This window comes from Scyliorhinus canicula, chromosome 13, assembly GCF_902713615.1.
Source record: "Scyliorhinus canicula chromosome 13, sScyCan1.1, whole genome shotgun sequence".
Classification (NCBI taxonomy): domain Eukaryota; kingdom Metazoa; phylum Chordata; class Chondrichthyes; order Carcharhiniformes; family Scyliorhinidae; genus Scyliorhinus; species Scyliorhinus canicula.
The window spans coordinates 162,446,061-162,472,249 of record NC_052158.1 but is presented as its reverse complement, the minus strand read 5'-3'; the positions used below and the strand labels follow the sequence as shown (position 1 = coordinate 162,472,249).

At 52.8% G+C, this 26,189-nt stretch overlaps 1 protein-coding gene across 1 annotated transcript in view; it reads left to right on the top strand.

Moving 5' to 3' along the window:
- The window catches only part of LOC119975683 (tumor protein p63-regulated gene 1-like protein), a 146,325-nt gene that overhangs the window by 102,916 nt on the left and 17,220 nt on the right, over window positions 1-26,189 (top strand). Inside the window, exon 3 of the mRNA XM_038815465.1 lies at window positions 17,510-17,666. Coding sequence (XP_038671393.1) covers window positions 17,510-17,666 — 157 coding nt within the window. The remainder of the gene's footprint in view (window positions 1-17,509; window positions 17,667-26,189) is intronic.

Sequence of the window (26,189 nt, the reverse complement as noted above, 5' to 3'; positions counted from 1 at the left end):
TGGTGGGCTGCCTTCCCGCCGGGAATGGTGGGCCGCCTTCCCACCGGGAATGGTGTGCCGCCTTCCCGCCGGGAATGTTGTGCCGCCTTGCCACCGGGAATGGTGTGCCGCCTTCCCACCGGGAATGGTGTGCCGCCTTCCCGCCGGGAATGTTGTGCCACCTTGCCACCAGGAATGGTGTGCCGCCTTCTCACCGGGAATGGTGTGCCGCCTTCCCGCCGGGAATGGTGTGCTGCCTTCCCGCCGGGAATGGTGTGCTGCCTTCCCGCCGGGAATGGTGTGCTGCCTTCCCGCCGGGAATGGTGTGCTGCCTTCCCGCCGGTAATGGTGTGCTGCCTTCCCGCCGGGAATGGTGTGCTGCCTTCCCGCCGGGAATGGTGTGCTGCCTTCCCGCCGGGAATGGTGTGCTGCCTTCCCGCCGGGAATGGTGTGCTGCCTTCCCGCCGGGAATGGTGTGCTGCCTTCCCGCCGGGAGAAAAACACAGTGGGGAGGTCCGAGAATCTCCCCACACAGTCACAGGGCCGCAAATCAGTTTAATAAGAAAAATATTTATTATGATAATAGAACATAGAACATACAGTGCAGAAGGAGGCCATTCGGCCCATCGAGTCTGCACCGACCCACTTAAGCCCTCACTTCCACCCTATCCCCGTAACCCAATAACCCCTCCTAACATTTTTGGTCACTAAGGGCAATTTATCATGGCCAATCCACCTAACCTGCACGTCTTTGGGCTGTGGGAGGAAACCGGAGCACCCGGAGGAAACCCACGCAGACATGTGCTACACACACACGCACACTCCCACACACACTCCCACACACACACACACACACACTCCCACACACACTCCCACACACACACACACACACACTCCACTCCCACACACACACACACACACACACACACACACTCCCCTTCCACAGACACACACTCCCCTCCCACACTTGCTATCCACTCGTGCTACCGTGCTGCCCTAATAATCTTGGTTATTGTCACAAGTAGGCTTACATTAACACTGCAATGAATTTACTGTGAAAAGCCCCTAGTCGCCACACTCCGGCGCCTGTTCGGGTACACAGTGGGAGAATTCAGAATGTCCAATTCACCTAACAGCACGTCTTTCGGGACTTGTGGGAGGAAACCGGAGCACCCGGAGGAAACCCACGCAGACACGGTGAGAACGTGCAGACTCCGCACAGACAGTGGTCCAGCGGGGAATCGAGCGTGGGACCCTGGCGCTGTGAAGAAACAGTTCTAACCACTGTGCCACCCACATTAAGCATGTAAAGAACAAAGAACGAAGAAAAGTACAGCACAGGAACAGGCCCTTCAGCCCTCCAAGCCTGTGCCGACCATGCTGCCCGTCTAAACTAAAACCTTCTACACTCCCTGGGTCCGTATCCCTCTATTCCCATCCTATTCATGTATTTGTCAAGATGCCCCTTAAATGTCACTATCGTCCCTGCTTCCACCACCTCCTCCGGCAGTGAGTTCCAGGCACCCACTACCCTCTGTGTAAAAAAACTTGCCTCGTACATCCCCTCTAAACCTTGCCCCTCGCACCTTAAACCTATGCCCCCTAGTAATTGACCCCTCTACCCTGGGGAAAAGCCTCTGACTATCCACTCTGTTTAGGCCCCTCATATCCAAACATTGGATTAGGATACAATAGTCTGTTATTCCCCACTTAGCTTAACAAACACACACAGATTTTATGATTATCATGAATTACAAACTACATTTGAAGCAACAAAGATCTCATGGACACACAGTGTATAATGTAAAGGGAAATAAAGTTGATTTATAAAGGGATCGTGGAATCCCATTCTTCCTGACGTTATTGCAGATATTTAGGGCAACACGGTAGCGCAGTGGTTAGCACTACTGCCTCACCCCGGGGGGGGGGGTGGCACGGTGGTGCAGTGGTTAGCACTTCTGCCTCACCCCGGGGGGGGGGGTGGTGGGTGGCATGGTGGCGTAGTGGTTAGCACTGCGGCCTCACGGTGCCAAGGTCCCGGGTTCGATCCCGGCTCTGTGTCACTGTCCGTGTGGAGTTTACACATTCTCCCCGTGTTCAAAAAAATGAAAATGAAAATCGCTTATTGTCACGAGTAGGCTTCAATGAAGTTACTGTGAAAAGCCCCTAGTCGCCACATTCCGGCACCTGTTCGGGGAGGCTGGTACGGGAATCGAACCGTGCTGCTGGCCTGCTTGGTCTGCTTTAAAAGCCAGCGATTTAGCCCAGTGAGCTAAACCAGCCCCTTTAAAGGGTGAAGGGGGTGGTGAGGGAGTGGGAGTGAGTTGGTTGTGAGGAAGAGATGGAGGAGGAAATGAAAATGAAAAATGAAAATCGCTTATTGTCACAAGTAGGCTTCAATGAAGTTACTGTGAAAAGCCCCTAGTCGCCACATTCCGGCGCCTGTTCAAGGAGGCTGGTACGGGAATCGAACCGTACTGCTGGCCTGTTTGGTCTGCTTTTCAAGCCAGCAATTTAACCCAGTGAGCTAAATCAGCCCCTGTTTGCGTGGGTCTCGCCCCCACAACCCAAAGATGTGCAGGGTAGGTGGATTGGCCATGCTAAATTGCCCCTTCATTGGAAAGGAAAGAGGTGGGTACTCTAAATTTATAACAAAAAGATCATCAAGCTGACGCAGCCCCTCTGACATTCCACAATAAACCCATCAGAGCGCTAACAAAGATTGTTTTAGCGAAAGTGAGGTGTGTCGGTTTCTATGGAAACCTCGACAACATTAATGTAACATGGGGTAGAGCTAATTTTGCAGCTTGGGCGAGTACTCAGCGCAATCGACCTGCGAGTGAAATCGCCTGAAGGGCTGGTGGGAGCAAATTCAGTAAGTTTCAAAAAGGTAATTTGATAAATACTTGAAAGGGAAAAAAGCTGCACGACTCAGGGAAACGAGCTGCGGGTGAGATTCATTTACCAGCTTTACCCAAGGGCCAGCAGCGATGTGAAGGGCTGAATGGCCTCCTTTTGTGGTGTAGCATTAGTGATTAATATGGTGTGGCTCGAATCCATTGTGGACAGACAGAAAAAAAGCACATCCACTACATACATATACAGACACTTGTCTGTAACAAGACACCTTGAAATTATCAGCACTTTCCTCGTGATGGACGAAGAACCCATGTTCCAACATGGTCAGAAAATTAGCCAATATGACCAGAGTCGGCCAATCGGCCCGTCATATCTGACAATGGATTTTTAATTATTGTTGAAATTGGGTCCATTCAGGAATTTGATCAGCAATTTCTTCTCGATCAATAGGGGCTGGTTTAGCTCACTGGGGTAAATCACTGGCTTTTAAAGCAGACCAAGCAGGCCAGCAGCACGGTTCGATTCCCGTACCAGCCTCCCCGGACAGGCGCCGGAATGTGGCGACTAGGGGCTCTTCACAGTAACTTCATTGAAGCCTACTCGTGACAATAAGCGATTTTCATTTTTCATTTTCATTTCCTCCTCCATCTCTTCCTCACAACCAACTCACTCCCCCTCCCCACTTCCTCAGCACCCCTCTTCACCCTTTACTCCCCCTCCCCTTCACCCTCAGCACTAACTAACTCCACGTTTCACCCCCCCACCTCCTCATTCCACAATGCACTCACTCCTCCCTCCTGTTCCCCACCCCTTCACTTTGCCTGACCTGCTCCACATGCTCCCTCCCTCTCCCCCCACCCCTTCCCATCCCACTTTCCTTTCCACCTACTCACATCCCTCACTCCGCCTGCATTCCATAAGACCGTAAGACATAGGAGCAGAATTAGGCCACTCGGCCCATCGAGTCTGCTCCACCATTCAATGATGGCTGATATTTTCTCATCCCCATTCTCCTGCCTTCTCCCCATAGCCCCTGATCCCCTTATTAATCAAGAACCTATCTATCTCTGTCTTAAAGACACTCAGTGAATTAGCTTCCACAGCCTTCTGTGGCAAAGAGTTACACAGATTCACCACCCTCTGGCTGAAGAAATTCCTCCTCATCTCAGTTTTTAAAAAAATTTAGAGTATCCAATTATTTTTTCCAATTAAGGGGCAATTTAGCGTGGCCAATCCACCTACCCTGCACATCTTTGGTTTGTGGGGGTGAAACCCACGCAGACACGGGGAGTCATCTCTGTTTTAAAGGATCATGCCTTTAGTCTGAGATGGTGTCTTCTGGTTCTAGTTCTTCCCACAAATGGAAACGTCCTCTCCACGTCCACTCTATCCAGGCCTCGCAGTATCCTGTAAGTTTCAATAAGACCTCCCTCATCCTTCTAAACTCCAACGAGTACAGACCCAGAGTCCTCAAACGTTTCTCATACGAGAAGTTCTTCATTCCAGGGATCATTCTTGTGAACCTCCTCTGGACCCTTTCCAAGGCAGCACATCCTTCCTTAGATACGGGACCCAGAACTGCTCACAATACTCCAAATGGGGTCTGACCAGAGCCTTATACAGCCTCAGAAGTTCATCCCTGGTCTTGTATTCTAGCCCTCTTGACATGAATACAAACATTGCATTTGCCTTCTTAACTGCCAATTGAACCTGCACGTTAACCTGAAGAGAATCGTGAACAAGGACTCCCAAGTCCCTTTGTGCTTCTGCTTTCCGAAGCATTTCCCCATTTAGAAAATAGCCTATGCCTAGATACCTCCTTCCAAAGTACATATCCTCACACTTTTCCACATTGTATTCCATTTGCCACTTCATTGCCCACTCTCCTAGCCTGTCCAAGTCCTCCTGCATCCTCCTTTCCTCAATATTACCTGTCCCTCTACAGATCTTTGTATCATCTTCAAACTTATCAACAGTGCCTTCAGTACCTTCTTCCAGATCATTTATGTATATTGTAAAAAGTTGTGGTCCCAGCACAGACCCCTGAGGCACACCACTAGTCACCGGCTGCCATCCTGAAAAAGACCCCTTTATCCCCACTCTCTGCCTTCTGCCAGTCAGCCAATCCTCTATCCATGCCAGGATCTTACCCTGAACACCATGGGCTATTAACGCATTTAACAGTCTCGAATCTAAATAAATCACATCCACTGGTTCTCCTTTGTCTAACTTGCTTGTTACCTTCTCAAAGAACTCAAACAGATTTGTCAGACATGACCTCCCCACCCTTCACTCTGTCTGACCCCCTCCACATCCTCAGTCTCCCCCCCCCCCCCCCTCCCCGCCGATTGCGATTTGCGGTCTCAGCCTCTGTTCTGTATCATGCCTCTGTCAGGGGGGTAACGGGATTGGGGAGGGATTCGAGGGACTGGGCTGCTGACCCAGGGAGCCAGGAATGCCCACTGGGGAAGTGGAAGAATCTTCCAATAGATGTGTGAGCTCCTCCAGGGAAAGAGGGAGAAAAGGAGACATACAGCTGATCCTATTAACTTTACATCTGTTTTTATGGTAACAATGAAGTGCTGTCCCAGGATTATTGCTCCTTACATTGTCTCCATAGATATTAGAAAGTGAATCAGTGGAGTAATTAATTGAGCATTTTTATATGAATCATTGCCAGTCAATGGTTAACACAGAGTCGGAGAGTGTGAGCCTACACAAAGGTAGAAAGTTCAACAGCCTATTGGGGCCGCGCCTCTTGTACGTTCTGTTCAATCTTCCCTGGAAAATGTTTACAAAACACTGCACACTCAATCCCAACAGTGTTGGTTTAGGAAGCGAGTTTAACCTGTCATTAAAAACAATTTGAACTTCTGCACTTAATAGAAACGTGGTAAACAGGAGCAGGAGGCCATTCGGCCTTCGAGCCTGCTCTGCCATTCAAAATGATCATATCTGCTCTTCTATCTCAATGCCACGCTCGCACGCTCTCCCCAAACCCCCTGACACGTCAAGAATCTAGAAATCTAGGGCAGCACGGTGGCCTAGTGGTTAGCACAACCGCCTCACGGCGCTGAGGTCCCAGGTTCGATCCCGGCTCTGGGTCACTGTCCGTGTGGAGTTTGCACATTCTCCCCGTGTTTGCGTGGGTTTGGCCCCAACACCCCAAAAAATGTGCAGGTTGGGTGGATTGACCACACTAAATTGCCCCTTAATTGGGGGAAAAAAAAGTAATTGGGTACTCTAAATTTAAAAAAGAAAAAGAATCTAGAAATCTATCCATTTCCTTCTTAAATATATTCAGTGACTTGGTTTCCACAGCCTCTGTGGTAGAGAATTGTACAGGTTCACCTCATCTCAGTCCTAAATGGGTTACCCTGAACCCCAAAGACGGGAACTCCTTGTTCTGGACCCGACCCCTCTCCCCACAGCCACAGGAAACAACATCCCTGCATCCACTCTATTCAACCCTGTCAGAATTTTATACGTTTCAATCAGATCCCCTCTCGCTCTAAATTCCAGTGAAATACAGAACAAAGAAGAACAAAGAACAAAGAAAAGTACAGCACAGGAACAGGCCCTTCGGCCCTCCAAGCCCGTGCCGACCATGCTGCCCGTCTAACCTAAAACCTTCTGCACTTCCTGGGTCCGTATCCCTCTATTCCCATCCTATTCATGTATTTGTCAAGATGCCCCTTAAATGTCACTATCGTCCCTGCTTCCACCACCTCCTCCGGCAGCGAGTTCCAGGCACCCACTACCCTCTGTGTAAAAAGCATGCCTCGTACATCTCCTCTAAACCTTGCCCCTCGCACCTTAAACCTATGCACCCTAGTAATTGACCCCTCTACCCTGGGGAAAAGCCTCTGACTAGCCACTCTGTCTATGCCCCTCATAATCTTGTAGACCTCTATCAGGTCGCCCCTTAACCTCCGTCGTTCCAGTGAGAACAAACCGAGTTTATTCAACCGCCCCTCTCAGTTAATGCCCTCCATACCAGACAACATCCTGGTAAATCTCTTCTGCACCCTCTCTAAATCCTCCACATCCTTCTGGTAGTGTGGCGACCAGAATTGAACACTATACTCCAAGTGTGGCCTAACTAAGGTTCTATACAGCTGCAACATGACTTGTCAATTTTTATACTCAATGCCCCGGCCAATGAAGGCAGGCATGCCGTATGCCTTCTTGACTACCTTCTCCACCTGCGTTGCCCCTTTCAGTAACCCGTGGACCTGTACACCTAGATCTCTCTGACTTTCAATACGCTTGAGGGTTCTACCATTCACTGTATATTCCCTACCTGCATTAGACCTTCCAAAATGCATTACCTCACATTTATCCGGATTAAACTCCATCTGCCATCTCTCCGCCCAAGGCTCCAAACAATCTAAATCCTGCTGTATCCTCTGACAGTCCTCATCGCTATCCGCAATTCCACCAACCTTTGTGTCGTCCGCAAACTTACTAATCAGACCAGTTACATTTTCCTCCAAATCATTTATATATACTACGAACAGCAATGGTCCCAGCACTGATCCATGCAGAACACCACTAGTCACAGCCCTCCAATCAGAAAAGCACCCTTCCATTGCTACTCTCTGCCTTCTATGACCTAGCCAGTTCTGTATCCACCATGCCAGCTCACCTCTGATCCCATGTGACTTCACCTTGGATTAGATTGGATTTGATTATTGTCAAGTGTACCGAGGTACAGTAAAAAGTATTTTACTGCGAGCAGCTCAACAGATCATTAAGTACATGAGAAGAAAAGGGAATAAAAGAAAATACATAATAGGGCAACACAAGATATACAATGTAACTACATAAGCATTGGCATCGGATGAAGCATACAGGGTGTAGTGTTAATGAGGTCAGTCCATAAGAGGGTAATTTAGGAGTCTGGTGACAGTGGGGAAGAAACTGTTTTTGAGCTTGTTTGGGGAGGCTGGTACGGGAATTGAACCTGCGATGCTGGCATTGTTCTGCATTACAAGCCAGCTGTTTAGCCCACTGTGCTAAACCAGCCCCTTTTTGCTAAACCAGCCCCTTTTGTACCAGTCTGCCATGAGGGACCTTGTCAGAGGCCTTATTGAAGTCCATGTAGACAACATCCACTGCCCTACCTGCATCAATCATCTTTGTGACCTCCTCGACAAACTCTATCAAGTTAGTGAGACATGACCTCCCCTGCACAAAACCGTGCTGCCTCTCGCTAATACGTCCATTTTCTTCCAAATGGGAGTAGATCCTGTCTCGAAGAATTCTCTCCAGTAATTTCCCTATCACTGACGTAAGGCTCACCGGCCTGTAGTTTCCTGGATTATCCTGGGGCAGCACGGTAGCACAAGTGGATAGCACTGTGGCTTCACAGCGCCAGGGTCCCAGGTTCGATTCCCTGCTGGGTCACTGTGCGGAGTCTGCACGTTCTCCCCCTGTCTCCGTGGGTTTCCTCCGGGTGCTCCGGTTTCCTCCCACAGTCCAAAGATGTGCAGGTTAGGTGGATTGGCCATGAAAAATTCTGGCCATGAGAAATTGCCCTTAGTGACCAAAAAAAAGGTTAGTAAGAAGTCTTACAACACCAGGTTAAAGTCCAACAGGTTTGTTTCAAACACGAGCTTTCGGAGCACGGCTCCTTCTTCAGGTGAATGGAAAGGCTTGTTCCAGAAATGTTTATATAGACACAGTCAGAGATGCCCCGGAATGCGAGCACCTGCAGGCAATCAAATCATCAAAGATGCAGAGAGAGAGGTAACTCCAGGTTAAAGAGGTGTGAATTGTCCCAAGCCAGTTCAGTCGGTAGGCCTCTGCAAGTCCAGGCTTGTTGGTGGGGGCCGAATGTAATGCGACATGAATCCCAGATCCCGGTTGAGTCCGCATTCATGAAAAAAAAGGTTAGGAGGGGTTATTGGGTTACGGGGATAGCGTGGAATTGAGGGCTTAAAGTGGGTCGGTGCAGACTCGATGGGCCGAATGGCCTCCTTCTGCACTGTATGTTCTATGTTCACCTCCTGGTCTTCCGGGTCTTCTGACACTGACACATCCTTGCTACCCAAACAAAGGAACAACCTTGGCTATTCTCCAGTCCTCCAGTATGTCACCTGAAGATAGTGAGGACCAGTTGACCCAATCTCTACTTGTATAATACTCCTGCCATCCCAGGAATCAGTCAGGTGAACCTTCACTGCCCTCCCTCTATGACAAGTATATCCTTTCTTAGATAAGGGGACCAAAACTTCCCACAATACTCCAGGTGTGGTCTCACCAGGTCCCTGTGCAGCTGCAGTAAGTCCTCTTGCAATTAAGGTCAACTTGCAGTTTGCCTCCCTAATTGCTTGCTGTACCTGCATGCTTCGTGTTCAAGGACTGGTGTACGAAGGCACCGGGGTCCATTTGCATCTCAACATTTCCCAATCTATCACCATTTAAATAATGCTCTGCAATTCTGTTCCTGTGTCAAAGTGGATAATTTCACATTTATCCTCGTTATACCGCATCTGGCGTGTACTTACTCACTCAACTTGTCTAAATCACCTTGAAGCCTCTAACATCCTCCTCGCCACTCACACTCCCACCGGTTTTGTTACTCCAGCAAACTTTGAAATATTACATTTGGTTTCCTCATCCAAACCATTGTATATTGTGAATAGCTGGGATAGCTGGGGCTTAATCACTGATCCCTCTGGGACCTCATTAGTCACCGCCTGCTACTTCGAAAAAGGCCCATCTATTCCTGCTCAGTTTCCAGTCTGCTAACCAATTCTCAATACATGCCAATATATTACCTCTAATCCCATGTGCTTTAATTTTACACACTTCATCAAGTGTGGGACTTCATCAAGAGCTCCCTGAAAATCCAAATACACCACACCCACTGGTTCACCCTCATCTAGTCTACTAGTCACATCCTCAAAAACCTCCAGTCAGTTTGTCAAACATGATTTCCCTTTCATAAACCCATGTTAACTTTGTCTAATCCCATTGATATTTTCTAAATCTCCTGTCATCACATCCTTTATAATAAACTCCAGTATTTTCCCAATCACTGACGTTCGACTAACCGGTCTGTGATTTCCCCGTTTTCCCTCCCTCCATTTTTAAACTACAGAGTTACATTTGCCACCCTCCAATCTACTGGGACGGTTCCAGAATCTACAGGATTTTGGAAGATGACAATCACCAGATCCATTATTTCCATGGCAACCTGCTTTAGTATCCTGGGATGTGGATTATCAGGTCCTGGGGATTTATCAGGTTTCAGTCCCATTAATTTCTCCAGCACTATTTTTCCAGGAATACGTATTTCCTTCATTTCCTCCTTCTCACTAGACCATAACACATAGAAGCAGAATTAGGCCACTCGGCCCATCTGGCTGAAGAAATTCCTCCTCATGTCTGTTCTAAAGGATTGTCCCTTTAGTCTGAGATGGTTTCCTCTGCTTCTAGATTTTCCTACAAGTGGAAACATCCTCTCCACGTCCACTCTATCCAGGCCTCGCAGTATCCTGTAAGTTTCAATAAGATCCCCCCTCATCCTTCTAAACTTCAACGAGTACAGACCCAGAGTCCTCAACCGTTCCTCATACGATAAGTTCTTCATTCCAGGGATCATTCTTGTGAACCACCTCTGGACCCTTTCCAAGGCCAGCACATCATTCCTCAGATTCCAAAATTGCTCACAATACTCCAAATGGGGTCTGACCAGAGCCTTACACAGCCTCAGAAATACACCCCTGGCCTTTTATTCTAGCCCTCTTGACATGAATGCTAACATTGCATTTGACTTCTTCACGCCGACTGAACCTACACACTTAGCTGAAGAAAATCGTGAACAAGGACTCCCAAGACCCTTTGTGCTTCTGATTTCCTGAGCATTTCCCCATTTAGAAAATAGTCTATGCCTCCATTCCTCCTTCCAAAGTGCATAACCTCACACTTTTCCACATTGTATTCCATTTGCCACTTCATTGCCCACTCTCCCAGCCTGTCCAAATCCTTCTGCAGCCCCCTTGCTTCCTCAATACTACCTGTCTTTCTACAGATCTTTGTATCATCTTTACTTTGGGAATAGCGATCACAATTCCATAAGTTTTAGAATAATCATGGACAAAGACGAGAGTGATCCTAAAGGAAGAGTGCTAAATTGGGGAAAGGCCAAGTATAACAAAATTCGGCAGGAGCTAGGGAATGTGGATTGGGAGCAGCTGTTTAAGGGTAAATCCACATTTGAAAGGAAAGATTGATTCGTGTGCAGGACAGACATGTTTTGTGAAAATGAGAGATAGAAATGGCAAGATTAGGGAACCATGGATGACGGGTGGAATTGTGAGATAGCTAAAATGAAAAAGGAAGTATACATAGGATCGAGGCGACTCAAAACTGATGAAGCTTTGGAGGAATATCGGGAAAGTAGGACAAATCTCAAACGCGAAATAAAGAGGGCTAAAAGGGGTCATGAAATATCTTTGGCTAACAGGGTTAAGGAAAATCCCAAAGCTTTTTATTCGTATATAAGGAGCAAGAGGGTAACTAGAGAAAGGATTGGCCCACTCAAAGACAAAAGAGGGAATTTATGCGTGGAGTCAGAGGAAATGGGTGAGATTCTTAATGAGTACTTTACATCGGTATTCACCAAGGAGAGGGACATGATGGATGTTGAGGCTAGGGATGGATGTTTAAATACTCTAGGTCATGTCGGCATAAGGAAGGGGGAGGTTTTGGGTATTCTAAAAGGCATTAAGGTGGACAAGTCCCCAGGACCGGATGGGATCTATCCCAGGTTACTGAGGGAAGCGAGGGACGAAATAGCTGGGGCCTTAACAGATATCTTTGCAGCATCCTTGAGCACGGGTGAGGTCCTGGAGGACTGGAGAATTGCTAATGTTGTCCCTTTGTTTAAGAAGGGTAGCAGGGATAATCCAGGGAATTATAGATCTGTGAGTTTGACGTCAGTGGTAGGCAAACTGTTGGAGAAGATACTGAGGGATAGGATCTATTCACATTTGGAAGAAAATAGACTTATTAGTGATAGGCAGCATGGTTTTGTGCAGGGAAGGTCATGTCTTACAAACCTAATAGAATTCTTTGAGGAAGTGACAAAGTTAATTGATGAGGGAAGGGCTGTAGATGTCATATACATGGACTTCAGTAAGGCGTTTGATAAAGTTTCCCATGGCAGGTTGATGGAAAAAGTGAAGTCGTATGGGGTTCAGGGTGTACTAGCTAGATGGATAAAGAACTGGCTGGGCAACAGGAGACAGAGAGTAGTGGTGGAAGGGAGTGTCTCAAAATGGAGAAAGGTGACTAGTGGTGTTCCACAGGGATCTGTGCTCGGACCACTGTTGTTTGTGATATACATAAATGATCTCGACGAAGGTATAAGTGGTCTGATGAGCAAGTTTGCAGATGATACTAAGATTGGTGGAGTTGCAGATAGCGAGGCGGAGAATACAGCAAAATATAGATAGATTGGAGAGTTGGGCAGAGAAATGGCAGATGGAGTTCAATCCAGGTAAATGCGAGGTGATGCATTTTGGAAGATCTAACTCAAGAGCAGACTATATGGTCATTGGAAGAGTCCTGGGGAAAATTGATGTACAGAGAGATCTGGGAGTTCAGGTCCATTGTACCCTGAAGGTGGCTGTGCAGGTCGATAGAGTGGTCAAGAAGGCATACAGCATGCTTGCCTTCATCGGACGGGGTATTGAGTACAAGAGTCGGCAGGTCATGTTACAGTTGTATAGGACTTTGGTTAGGCCACATTTGGAATACTGCGTGCAGTTCTGGTCGCCACATTACCAGAAGGATGTGGATGCTTTAGAGAGGGTGCAGAGGAGGTTCACCAGGATGTTGCCTGGTATGGAGGGTGCTAGCTATGAAGAAAGGTTGAGTAGATTAGGATTGTTTTCGTTGGAAAGACGGAGGTTGAGGGGAGACCTGATTGAGGTCTGCAAAATTATGAGAGGTATGGACAGGGTGGATAGCAACAAGCTTTTTCCATGAGTGGGGGTGTCAATTACAAGGGGTCACGATTTCAAGGTGAGAGGGGAAAAGTTTAAGGGAGATGTACGTGGAAAGGTTTTTACGCAGAGGGTGGTGGGTGCCTGGAATGCTTTGCTGGCAGAGGTGGTAGAGGCGGGTACGATAGCATCATTTAAGATGCATCTGGACAGATATATGAATGGGCAGGGAACAGAGGGAAGTAGATCCTTGGAAAATAGGCGACAGGTTTAGATAAAGGATCTGGATCGGCGCAGGCTGGGAGGGCCGAAGGGCCTGTTCCTGTGCTGTAATTTTCTTTGTTCTTGTTCTATCTGCAAACTTAGCGACAGTGCCTTCAGTTCCTTCTTCCTTGGTTCCCTAGCATTTGTGGGAAGTTATTTGTGTTTTCCAGGGTGAAGGCAGAATTAAAGTAGCTGTTTAATTGCTCTGCCATGTCCCAGATACTAATTTTGCTGTTTCAGACTATAAGGGACCTACATTTGTCTTCACTAATCTTTATCTTTTTACATAAATCTAGCAGCTTTTACAGTCATCTTTTACATTACTGGCATGTTTACTCTCATACTCTATTATTCCTCTTAATCAATCTCTTGGGCCTCCTTTACTGAATTCGAGGTTGTTCCCAACCTCAGGCTTGTCATCTTTTCCAGAAACTTCATGTGACTATTTGGATTTAAAACTATCCTTCATTTCTTTTGTTGGCCATGGTTAGGCCACTGTTCCTGTGTTTTTGTGTCAGAAAGGAATGTATAACTGTTGCAATGCATACATTCCTTCCTTCAATATTAGTCATTGGTTATTCACTGTCAGGCTTTCCAATGAGATTTAATAGTCAATTCACCCATCGTACCTTTGTCATTTCCTTTGTTTAGATTTAGGATGCTAGTTTCAGGTCGGACGCCTTAACTTTCCATCCTAATGAAGAATTCCATCATGTTATGGTCACTGTTCCCTAATTAATAATAATACTCTTTATTGTCACAAGTAGGCTTATATTAACAGTGCAATGAAGTTACTGTGAAATCCCCTAGTCGCCAGATTCCGGCGCCTGTTCGGGTACACAGAGGAAGAATTCAGAATGTCCAATTCACCTGACTCACGTCTTTCGGGACTTGTGGGAGGAAACCAGAGCACCCGGAGGAAACCCACACAGACACATAGAACATAGAACATTACAGCGCAGTACAGGCCCTTCGGCCCTCGATGTTGCACCGACCTGTGAAACCCCTCTAAAGCCCATCTACACTATTCCCTTACCGTCCATATGCCTATCCAATGACCATTTAAATGCCCTTAATGTTGGCGATCCCACTACTGTTGCAGGCAGGGCATTCCATGCCCTTACTACTCTCTGAGTAAAGAACCTACCTCTGACATCTGTCCTATATCTATCTCCCCTCAATTTAAAGCTATGTCCCCTTGCGCTGGACATCACCATCCGAGGAAAAAGGCTCTCACTGTCCACCCTATCTAATCCTCTGATCATCTTGTATGCCTCAATTAAGTCACCTCTTAACCTTCTTCTCTCTAACGAAAACAGCTTCAAGTCCCTCAGCTTTTCCTCATAAGATCTTCCCTCCATACCAGGCAACATTCTGGTAAATCTCCTCTGTATGGGGAGAACGTGCTGACTCCGCACAGACAGTGATCCAAGCCGGGAATTGTACCTGGGACCCTGGCACTGTGAAGCAACAGTGCTAACCACTGTGCTACCGTGCCGCCCACTTCTCATTGCACAATACCAAATCTAGGGTAGGATATCCCTAGTTCCTTCCTCAACATGCTGGTCTAAAAGGCCAATTCATACCCACTCCAAGAATTCATCCTCTACTGTCGTGTTGCTAATGGGGTTTGCCCAATCTATATGTAAATTACAGTCACCCATGATTACTGTAACTCCCTTGTTGTCTGCACCTCTAATTTCCTGTTTAATGCCACCCCGACCTTACCACTACTGTTTGGAGGCCTATAGACAATTCCCACAAATGTTTTCCATCCCTTGTTGCTTCTTAGCTCCACACAAACTGAATATACATCTAGATTTTCTGGGCTAATATCCTCTTTCGCTATTTCAGCTAGCAACACCTCCATTCCTTTTTGCCTGTTGAAGTTAAAACTCACCACTATTCGTAGAATTCCCCCTGTACCAAAAAAGGGTCGATATTCTAAACGGTGAACAGGGATTCTCACTCCCTGACTCCGATGCAGGCTTCGGTGGGTGCTATTCAGGTCAAACTATATTTTCAAGTTATCCCCCGGTATAACCCATACCTTCACCAAAGAATTTGACCTACTTAACCCTTAGTAGCATCGATGTCCGGGGTCCTGCGTTGTTAAGTAAGTAAAGTAGGCTAATAACCACTGTTTCAGGTTAAAACTTTTAAGTTATTTTATTATTATAATTTAATTTTTTTTTAAAGCTGTAAATACTTTCTGAACAGAAAGGTAAAAAGATCTTGCTTCTGGATCCTTCCTGTTGGTTGAAGGGACCTTCAGGCCCACCTTGACAATCAATCTTCTTTAAAATCTGGTCTCCTTGAGATGTATTCGCTGGTGAACTCGGTTGCTGTGTTCTATCCTTCCCATGTACCGAGCTGTGAGAGCTGGCTCTGGCTCTGCTGACTGTCCCCTTTCTTCCGGTTTATATTCTCTTTCCAAGAGTTATTAAGTTTTAACGACTTTATTGTAAATGAGCTTGTTTCACTTTGATAGTTAAAAAGTATCTTTGATGTAAACATTTTAATACAACTAATTATTCATTTTGGGCATATCGTCTCCTCTCAGATCTGATTAAAAAATACTTTGGTTTCAATAGGTGTTACTTTTATTTCTGTGATTTCGAATCGTTTAATTTTCTAATTGTCCCCAGCTCATAACTTTGCCTTTGATTTTGACTTTAAATTATGTTTCTTGTAGACACGTCGTCTCCAATTTTCTTTTAATTGACTTGATGTTAGTAGAATTTTACACTTAGAATTGACACCAAATTTGACTGATCATCATCCATCCTTTCCAGCTGTTTACTGAGAGAGTTTATTTCAGTGAAGGTGTGAAACTTTGTTTTTAGCTGTATGCTAAAATTTAACTTGGTTATGACTTAAAAGACCTGCCTGTTTTAAACATTCGTCACTTAATGCAATTGAAACTCTCATCCATGCTTTTCCAGATGCTTCCTGAGATAGTTACATTCCATGAAGGTGTGAGCCATTGTTTTAGCTAAATACCAGAATCCTGTGTGTTTGCTAAGCCCGCTTGTGAGCAAGAATCTGCATTTTATAATCCTGCTCTTTGCAGCTGCTATTACCCTTTTGTGGGATCTTTCCCTGTATCCTCTCAGACCAGATATTGCCAGACTTCCATGTTTCAAATGACACGTTTTTCTGTATTTTCAAGAACACTGTCCTTTATGAATATTGAATACCCTTAATGATGTATTGCTCCTAAGTACATCATTCAGCCCATCGAGTCTGCTCTGCCATTTAATGAGATAATGGCTTCTCAACTCCACTTTCCTGCCTTATCCCCAGAGCCCTTGATTGCCTTTCTGATTAAAAATCTATCTCAGCCTTGAACACACTTAACGACCCAGCCCCGTGTACGCGAGCATGATATGATTCCACTCGGAGTGGCGGCTGCGGACACGGTCTGCGTCTGACCTGGTGGGGGGTGCGGCGGGATCCATCACCGCAGGGTGGGTGGGGGGGGGGGATCCTCCAGGACGGCCAGGGTTCCATTTGGACGCCACTGATTGGCGTGCGGGCGCAATCTAGTGGTGGGTCTATATTGTCAGGGTCGGCCTGCTGTGTGGGTCCGCCATGTTCCGCGGGGCCACCGCCACAAGCGGCCACTGCGCGCATGCACAGACTGGCGGCCGGCAGTGCAGGACCCGTATCGGCAGATGGAGGTGCGTGGACTAATCCGAAGCCCTGCTAGCCCCTGCAAAACGGAGAACGACTCTGAACTTTCTCCAGGAAAGTCAGAGTGACTCGCTCCCATTTTCCCGCAGGTGTGGGGACATAGCCCCTGTTTTCCGAGAATTCCGCCCACTGTCGCTCTTTACAGGGTTTTAACAAATCCGATGAAACTTTCTGAAGAAGATCAGTGAGGTCTTCTGGTGTGTCAGCAGAATCCATCCCTCAACGTGGATCAAGTGGCAGTCACTCAGTTCCTGTTGTTGGGAATTCTGCTGTGTTACATTTTAAGGGCATTTGTTGGGTGTAAAAGATGTTGGGATATTCTGAGGATGTTATGTCCTAGTCCATTATCTTTGACACGGTTCGAGGGAGTGAGCACTATACCAGCCCATGCTACCAATCTAATTACTCGTCTATTTACAATCCCAGAATCTCAGGATTGTTATGGTGCACAAGGAGTCCATTTGGCCCATCATGTCGATCATGTCTGCACCTGTTACTCAGAGTGGGAAACTCACCTTGCACCATTCCCTCACCTTTTCCCGGAACTCTGCACGATCTTCCTTTTCAGCGAACAGACTAATTCTCTTTTGAGTGCTTCAGTTGAGCCGGCCTCCACCACACTCGACGTTCCAAATCCTAACTGCTCGCTGTGTGCCAATGTATCTCCTCTCAGCACCATTGCTCCTTTTGCAAATTACTTTAAGCCTGTGCCTGTTGTTGGTTGCATTTCCTGAAATCCTGTCTGTTTTTAGCAGGAGAGACGGTAAAGGAGTTCGCCTTCACTGGGATAAACTTCGCGAGGCGTCCTTCATCTCCCGCTGGAACCCTTGGAGTGAAGAGATTCCGTACACAACCTTTGCTGAACATCCAGCCATAAACGCCACTGAAAGGTTCACCAGCCTCTGTAAGGTAAGAGTGAAGTGGGAGTTGAGGGGGGAGGGTTTTGCCTTGGTCTCGCTGTTGAAGGTCGCTGATGTGCTGCTTGGCCCAGTGTCTGGGAGAAATTCAAGGTCGTTCAGACCTTATTTACTGTCTCTCGGAATGAGTGTCTATCCTGGATGGCGTGTTACTGACTACAACATCACAGGATGATCACAGTCTTTCCTGCCAGCCAATCACACCCTGACCTTGTCCTGTTTGTAAGGATAGATGTTTGGAGGTTGGATGTGGAGAGGATCACTGTCTCTCCTGCCCCCATGGCACTAACAGTCCAGGCCAACACCTGAACATTGGTCACTCTAGTGAGAGTCTAATAGCCAACCAGGGCCACATGGAACCAACTGTCAGCGAGAGGCCATGTGGTCAGCGAGAGGCCATGTGGTCAGCGAGAGGCCATGTGGTCAGCGAGAGGCCATGTGGTCAGCGAGAGGCCATGTGGTCAGCAGGAGGCCCTGTGGTCAGCGAGAGGCCCTGTGGTCAGCGAGAGGCCCTGTGGTCAGCGAGAGGCCATGTGGTCAGCAGGAGGCCATGTGGTCAGCAGGAGGCCCTGTGGTCAGCGAGATGCCATGTGGTCAGCGAGAGGCCATGTGGTCAGCGAGAGGCCATGTGGTCAGCGAGAGGCCATGTGGTCAGCGAGAGGCCATGTGGTCAGCGAGAGGCCATGTGGTCAGCGGGAGGCCCTGTGGTCAGCGAGAGGCCATGTGGTCAGCGAGAGGCCATGTGGTTAGTGATAGGCCATGTGGTTAGGGAGAGGCCATGTGGTCAGCGAGAGGCCATGTGGTCAGCGAGAGGCCATGTGGTCAGCGAGAGGCCATGTGGTCAGCGAGAGGCCATGTGGTCAGCGAGAGGCCCTGTGGTCGGCGAGAGGCCATGTGGTCAGCGAGAGGCCATGTGGTCAGCGAGAGGCCATGTGGTCAGCGAGAGGCCATGTGGTCAGCGAGAGGCCATGTGGTCAGCGAGAGGCCCTGTGGTCAGCAGGAGGCCATGTGGTCAGCGAGAGGCCCTGTGGTCAGCAGGAGGCCCTGTGGTCAGCGAGAGGCCATGTGGTCAGCGGGAGGCCATGTGGTCAGCAGGAGGCCATGTGGTCAGCGAGAGGCCATGTGGTCAGCGAGAGGCCATGTGGTCAGCGAGAGGCCATGTGGTCAGCAGGAGGCCATGTGGTCAGCAGGAGGCCCTGTGGTCAGCGAGAGGCCCTGTGGTCAGCGAGAGGCCCTGTGGTCAGCGAGAGGCCCTCTGGTCAGCGAGAGGCCATGTGGTCAGCGAGAGGCCATGTGGTCAGCGAGAGGCCCTGTGGTCAGCGAGAGGCCATGTGGTCAGCGAGAGGCCATGTGGTCAGCGAGAGGCCATGTGGTCAGCGAGAGGCCATGTGGTTAGGGAGAGGCCATGTGGTCAGCGAGAGGCCCTGTGGCCAGCGAGAGGCCCTGTGGTCAGCGAGAGGCCCTGTGGTCAGCAGGAGGCCATGTGGTCAGCGAGAGGTCATGTGGTCAGCGAGAGGCCATGTGGTCAGCAGGAGGCCATGTGGTCAGCGCGAGGTCATGTGGTCAGCAGGAGGCCCTGTGGTCAGCGAGAGGCCATGTGGTCAGCGAGAGGCCATGTGGTCAGCGAGAGGCCCTGTGGTCAGCGAGAGGCCCTGTGGTCAGCGAGAGGCCATGTGGTCAGCGAGAGGCCATGTGGTCAGCGAGAGGCCATGTGGTCAGCGAGAGGCCATGTGGTCAGCGGGAGGCCCTGTGGTCAGCGGGAGGCCATGTGGTCAGCGAGAGGCCATGTGGTTAGTGATAGGCCATGTGGTTAGGGAGAGGCCATGTGGTCAGCGAGAGGCCATGTGGTCAGCGAGAGGCCATGTGGTCAGCGAGAGGCCATGTGGTCAGCGAGAGGCCATGTGGTCAGCGAGAGGCCATGTGGTCAGCGAGAGGCCATGTGGTCAGCGAGAGGCCCTGTGGTCAGCAGGAGGCCATGTGGTCAGCGAGAGGCCCTGTGGTCAGCGAGAGGCCCTGTGGTCAGCGAGAGGCCATGTGGTCAGCGGGAGGCCATGTGGTCAGCAGGAGGCCATGTGGTCAGCGAGAGGCCATGTGGTCAGCGAGAGGCCCTGCGGTCAGCGAGAAGGCCATGTGGTCAGCAGGAGGCCCTGTGGTCAGCGAGAGGCCATGTGGTCAGCAGGAGGCCCTGTGGTCAGCGAGAGGCCATGTGGTCAGCGAGAGGCCATGTGGTCAGCGAGAGGCCATGTGGTCAGCGAGAGGCCATGTGGTCAGCAGGAGGCCATGTGGTCAGCAGGAGGCCCTGTGGTCAGCGAGAGGCCCTGTGGTCAGCGAGAGGCCCTGTGGTCAGCGAGAGGCCCTGTGGTCAGCGAGAGGCCATGTGGTCAGCGAGAGGCCCTGTGGTCAGCGAGAGGCCATGTGGTCAGCGAGAGGCTATGTGGTCAGCGAGAGGCCATGTGGTCAGCGAGAGGCCATGTGGTTAGGGAGAGGCCATGTGGTCAGCGAGAGGCCATGTGGTCAGCGAGAGGCCCTGTGGTCAGCGAGAGGCCCTGTGGTCAGCAGGAGGCCATGTGGTCAGCGAGAGGTCATGTGGTCAGCGAGAGGCCATGTGGTCAGCAGGAGGCCATGTGGTCAGCGAGAGGTCATGTGGTCAGCAGGAGGCCCTGTGGTCAGCGAGAGGCCCTGTGGTCAGCGAGAGGCCCTGTGGTCAGCGAGAGGCCCTGTGGTCAGCGAGAGGCCATGTGGTCAGCGAGAGGCCATGTGGTCAGCAGGAGGCCCTGTGGTCAGCGAGAGGCCATGTGGTCAGCGAGAGGCCATGTGGTCAGCGAGAGGCCATGTGGTCAGCGAGAGGCCATGTGGTCAGCAGGAGGCCCTGTGGTCAGCGAGAGGCCATGTGGTCAGCAAGAGGCCATGTGGTCAGCAGGAGGCCATGTGGTCAGCGAGAGGCCATGTGGTCAGCAGGAGGCCCTGTGGTCAGCGAGAGGCCATGTGGCCAGCGAGAGGCCATGTGGTCAGCGAGAGGCCATGTGGTCAGCAGGTGGCCATGTGGTCAGCGAGAGGCCATGTGGTCAGCGAGAGGCCATGTGGTCAGCGAGAGGCCATGTGGTCAGCAGGAGGCCCTGTGGTCAGCGAGAGGCCGTGTGGTCAGCGAGAGGCCGTGTGGTCAGCGAGAGGCCATGTGGTCAGCGAGAGGCCCTGTGGTCAGCGAGAGGCCCTGTGGTCAGCGAGAGGCCCTGTGGTCAGCAGGAGGCCCTGTGGTCAGCAGGAGGCCCTGTGGTCAGCGAGAGGCCCTGTGGTCAGCGAGAGGCCATGTGGTCAGCGAGAGGCCATGTGGTCAGCGATAGGCCATGTGGTCAGCGAGAGGCCATGTGGTCAGCGAGAGGCCATGTGGTCAGCGAGAGGCCATGTGGTTAGCGATAGGCCATGTGGTCAGCGAGAGGCCCTGTGGTCAGCGAGAGGCCCTGTGGTCAGCGAGAGGCCATGTGGTCAGCGAGAGGCCATGTGGTCAGCGAGAGGCCCTGTGGTCAGCGAGAGGCCCTGTGGTCAGCAGGAGGCCCTGTGGTCAGCGAGAGGCACTGTGGTCAGCGAGAGGCCCTGTGGTCAGCGAGAGGCCATGTGGTCAGCGAGAGGCACTGTGGTCAGCGAGAGGCCCTGTGGTCAGCGAGAGGCCCTGTGGTCAGCAGGAGGCCATGTGGTCAGCAGGAGGCCATGTGGTCAGCGAGAGGCCCTGTGGTCAGCGAGAGGCCCTGTGGTCAGCGAGAGGCACTGTGGTCAGCGAGAGGCACTGTGGTCAGCAGGAGGCCATGTGGTCAGCAGGAGGCCATGTGGTCAGCGAGAGGCCCTGTGGTCAGCGAGAGGCCCTGTGGTCAGCGAGAGGCACTGTGGTCAGCGAGAGGCCCTGTGGTCAGCAGGAGGCCATGTGGTCAGCAGGAGGCCATGTGGTCAGCGAGAGGCCCTGTGGTCAGCAGGAGGCCCTGTGGTCAGCAAGAGGCCCTGTGGTCAGCGAGAGGCCATGTGGTCAGCGAGAGGCCATGTGGTCAGCGAGAGGCCATGTGGTCAGCGAGAGGCCCTGTGGTCAGCGAGAGGCCCTGTGGTCAGCGAGAGGCCATGTGGTCAGCGAGAGGCCCTGTGGTCAGCGAGAGGCCCTGTGGTCAGCGAGAGGCACTGTGGTCAGCGAGAGGCACTGTGGTCAGCAGGAGGCCATGTGGTCAGCAGGAGGCCATGTGGTCAGCGAGAGGCCCTGTGGTCAGCGAGAGGCCCTGTGGTCAGCGAGAGGCACTGTGGTCAGCGAGAGGCCCTGTGGTCAGCGAGAGGCCATGTGGTCAGCAGGAGGCCATGTGGTCAGCGAGAGGCCCTGTGGTCAGCAGGAGGCCCTGTGGTCAGCAGGAGGCCCTGTGGTCAGCGAGAGGCCATGTGGTCAGCGAGAGGCCCTGTGGTCAGCGAGAGGCCCTGTGGTCAGCAGGAGGCCCTGTGGTCAGCGAGAGGCCCTGTGGTCAGCGAGAGGCCCTGTGGTCAGCAGGAGGCCCTGTGGTCAGCAAGGACACCTGTTTTTGGTGATCCCACCAATGCAAAGCTGCATTAATCAGCTCAATATGTAGAAACATTATTCACCGTGTCCTCCAACTACCGATTCCTCTGCATTCTCACTCCCTCTGACTCCCTAAAGCCATCTCATCCCTACTCTCTGGAACCCACTCCCCTCATCACTCACTCCTCTCATCACCCCTCCCCTCATCACCCCTCCCCTCATCACCCCTCCCCTCATCACCCCCCCCTCATCACCCCACCCCTCATCACTCACTCCTCTCATCACCCCTCCCCTCATCACCCCTCCCCTCATCACCCCTCCCCTCATCACCCCCCCCTCATCACCCCACCCCTCATCACTCACTCCCCTCATCACCCCTCCCCTCGCCACCCCTCCCCTACCCACCCCTCCCCTCGCCACCCCTCCCCTCGCCACCCCTCCCCTCGCCACCCCTCCCCTCGCCACCCCTCCCCTCATCACCCCTCCCCTCATCACCCCCCCCTCATCACCCCACCCCTCATCACCCACTCCCCTCATCACCCCTCACCTCCCCTCGCCACCCCTCCCTGGCCACCCCACCACTCCCCTCGCCACCCCTCCCCTCGCCACTCCACCCCTCGCCACCCCTCCCCTCGCCATCCCTCCCCTCGCTATCCCTCCCCTCGCCACCCCTCCCCTCGCCACCCCTCCCCTCGCCACCCCACCCCTCCCCTCACCACCTCTCCCCTCGCCACCCCTCCCCTCACCACCCCTCCCCTCCCCATGCCTCCACTTCCCTCCCCTCCCCACCCCTCCCCTCCCCACCCCTCCGCTCCCCTCCCCACCCCTCCTCTCGCCACCCATCCCATCCCCTCCCCACCCCTCCCCACCCCTCACCTTGCCATCCCTCCCCTCACTTAGTCACGCTTCTATTCACCTCTAAAACCCCCTCAGTCCCTGTTTCTGAGTGTTCTGTTCTGCCTCCTGTGCCCAGCTCTGTTCCGTGCTCTCCTCTGTAAAGGTTCTTGAGCCAGTTTATCATCGTGAGGACACTCGATACGTGGTTTTTAATGTCCGGTTTTGAATTCCCTTGACAAAGACGTGATGATTGCTCAATTTCCAACAAGGATCATTTAGATCCAAAACGTTAACTCTGGGCTCGCTCTAACCGAATTACAGCAGTGTCGAGTGTGGTTAGCCGGGTGTTTCCCATCGCTCGCAGGGCTGGGACAGACCTGACTATCCAATAGGACTTGGCTGAAATCCAGGGCCTGAGCGGGAACGTCCCACCCAGACTGCAGTTAGTGATCCACTCACCACAACTCCTCAATGCAGGAACAGATCAGGACTAATGGGGCGGGATTCTCCCGTACCCTGTGGGACGGGGGGTCTCGGCGGGACGGGGGGGTCTCGGCGGGACGGGGGGGTCTCGGCGGGACGGGGGGGTCTCGGCGGGACGGGGGGGGTCTCGGCGGGACGGGGGGTCTCGGCGGGACGGGGGGGTCTCGGAGGGACGGGGGGTCTCGGCGGGACGGGGGGGTCTCAGAGGGACGGGGGGGTCTCGGAGGGACGGGGGGTCGCGGCGGGACGGGGGGGGTCTCGGCGGGACGGGGGGGTCTCGGGGGGACGGGGGGGTCTCGGAGGGACGGGGGGTCTCGGCGGGACGGGGGGGTCTCGGCGGGACGGGGGGGTCTCGGGGGGGTCTCGGTGGGACAGGGGGGTCTCGGGGGGACGGGGGGGGTCTCGGCGGGACTGGGGGGGTCTCGGCGGGACGGGGGGGGTCTCGGCGGGACGGGGGGGTCTCGGAGGGACGGGGGGGGTCTCGGCGGGACGGGGGGGTCTCGGCGGGACGGGGGGGGTCTCGGCGGGACGGGGGGTCTCGGCGGGACGGGGGGTCTCGGCGGGACGGGGGGGTCGCGGCGGGACGGGGGGGTCGCGGCGGGACGGGGGGGTCTCGGCGGGACGGGGGGGTCGCGGCGGGACGGGGGGGGTCGCGGCGGGACGGGGGGGTCTCGGCGGGACGGGGGGGTCTCGGCGGGACGGGGGGGTCTCGGGGGGACGGGGGGGTCTCGGCGGGACGGGGGGGTCTCGGAGGGACGGGGGGGTCTCGGGGGGTCTCGGCGGGACGGGGGGGGTCTCGGCGGGACGGGGGGTCTCGGTGGGACGGGGGGTCTCGGCGGGACGGGGGGTCTCGGCGGGACGGGGGGTCTCGGGGGGTTTCGGCGGGACGGGGGGGTCTCGGAGGGACGGGGGGTCTCGGTGGGACGGAATGGCATGAGCCACCCCAAAGGTGCAGATTCCTCCGCACCTTCAGGGGCTAAGCCCGCCCCGGAGTGGTTGGCGTCCCGCCGGCCGGCGGGATAGGGGCCAGGCGCCACGGCAACTGGCGGCAAAGGGCCTCCGCCGGTCGGCGCGAGTTGGCGCATGCGTGGGAGCGCCAGAGCATGCTGGTGTCATCCCCGCGCATGCGCACAGGGATTCATTTCCGCATCGGCCATCGCGGAGGACCACAACGGCCGATGCGGAAGGAATAGAGTGCCCCCCACGGCACAGGCCCGCCCACGGATCGGTGGGCCCTGGCCGCAGGCCAGGCCACCGTGGGGGAACCTCGCAGAGAAGATCCTCCCGCGACCCCCCAGGAACCCCGGAGCCCGCCCGTGCTGCCAGATCCCACAGGTAAGGGACCTACTCTGATTCACGCCGGCGGAACCAGCTACAGGTGGGCGGGACTTTGGCCCATCGCGGGCTGGAGTATTCGGGCAGCTCCGGCGCCCATTGAGTCGCACCGGGCCCTACCATTGCCCGAGGCGGGCGGCGCAACTCACGCCGGGCCGGTTTTTGTGGTGCGGGAGTATTGGGAGAATGGCGGGGGGGGGGGGGGGGGGGGGGGGGGGGGGGGGGGGGGGGGCGGGATTCATGCTGATGCCCGGCGATTCTCCAACACAGGAAAAATGCCAGGCTGGCACCCAAGTGGCATTGCTAGGCTAGCAGTGCCAAGGTTCCCAGGTGGTAGCACTGCCAGGGTACCACCCTGCCCAGCGGGCATCCATCTAGGGGCCTCCGATCCCCTGGGCGACCCCCTCAAGTGCCATTCCGTCTGGTCCCCGAGTTGTAGGGGTTAGATCCCAGGGTCTTGGAGTGGATACCAGGGCCTTGGTGTATATCCCAGGGCCTGGGTGTATATCCCAGGGCCTTGGTGTAGATCCCAGGGCCTTGGTGTATATCCCAAGGCCTGGGTGTATATCCCAGGGCCTGGGTGTACATCCCAGGGCCTGGGTGTATATCCCAGGGCCTGGGTGTATATCCCAGGGCCTGGGTGTATATCCCAGGGCCTGGGTGTAGATCCCAGGGCCTGGGTGTATATCCCAGGGCTTGGGTGTATATCCCAGGGCCTGGGTGTATATCCCAGGGCCTGGGTGTATATCCCAGGGCCTGGGTGTATATCCCAGGGCCTGGGTGTAGATCCCAGGGCCTGGGTGTATATCCCAGGGCTTGGGTGTATATCCCAGGGCCTGGGTGTATATCCCAGGGCCTGGGTGTATATCCCAGGGCCTGGGTGTATATCCCAGGGCCTGGGTGTATATCCCAGGGCCTTGGAGTAGATCCCTGTGCCTTGGAGTAGATCTCCGGGCCTTTGAGTAGATCTCTGGACCTTGGGTAGATCTCCTGTCCTTGGAGTAGATCACTGGGCCTTGGAGTAGATACTTGGCCCTTGGAGTAGATATCTGGGCCTTGGAGTGGATCCATGGGCCTCGGAGTAGATCCCTGGGCCTCGGAGTAGATCCCTGGGCCTCGGAGTAGATCCCTGGGCCTTGGAGTAGATCTTCAGGCCTTGGAGTAGATCTCTGGGCCTTGAAGTAGATCCCTGGGGCTTGGAGTAGATCTATTGGTCTTGGAGTAGATCTCTGGGCCTTGGGGTAGATCTATGGACCTTGGGGTAGATCCCATTGACTTGGAGTAGATCATTTGACCTTGGAGTAGATCCCTGGGCCTTTTAGTAGATCTCCGGGC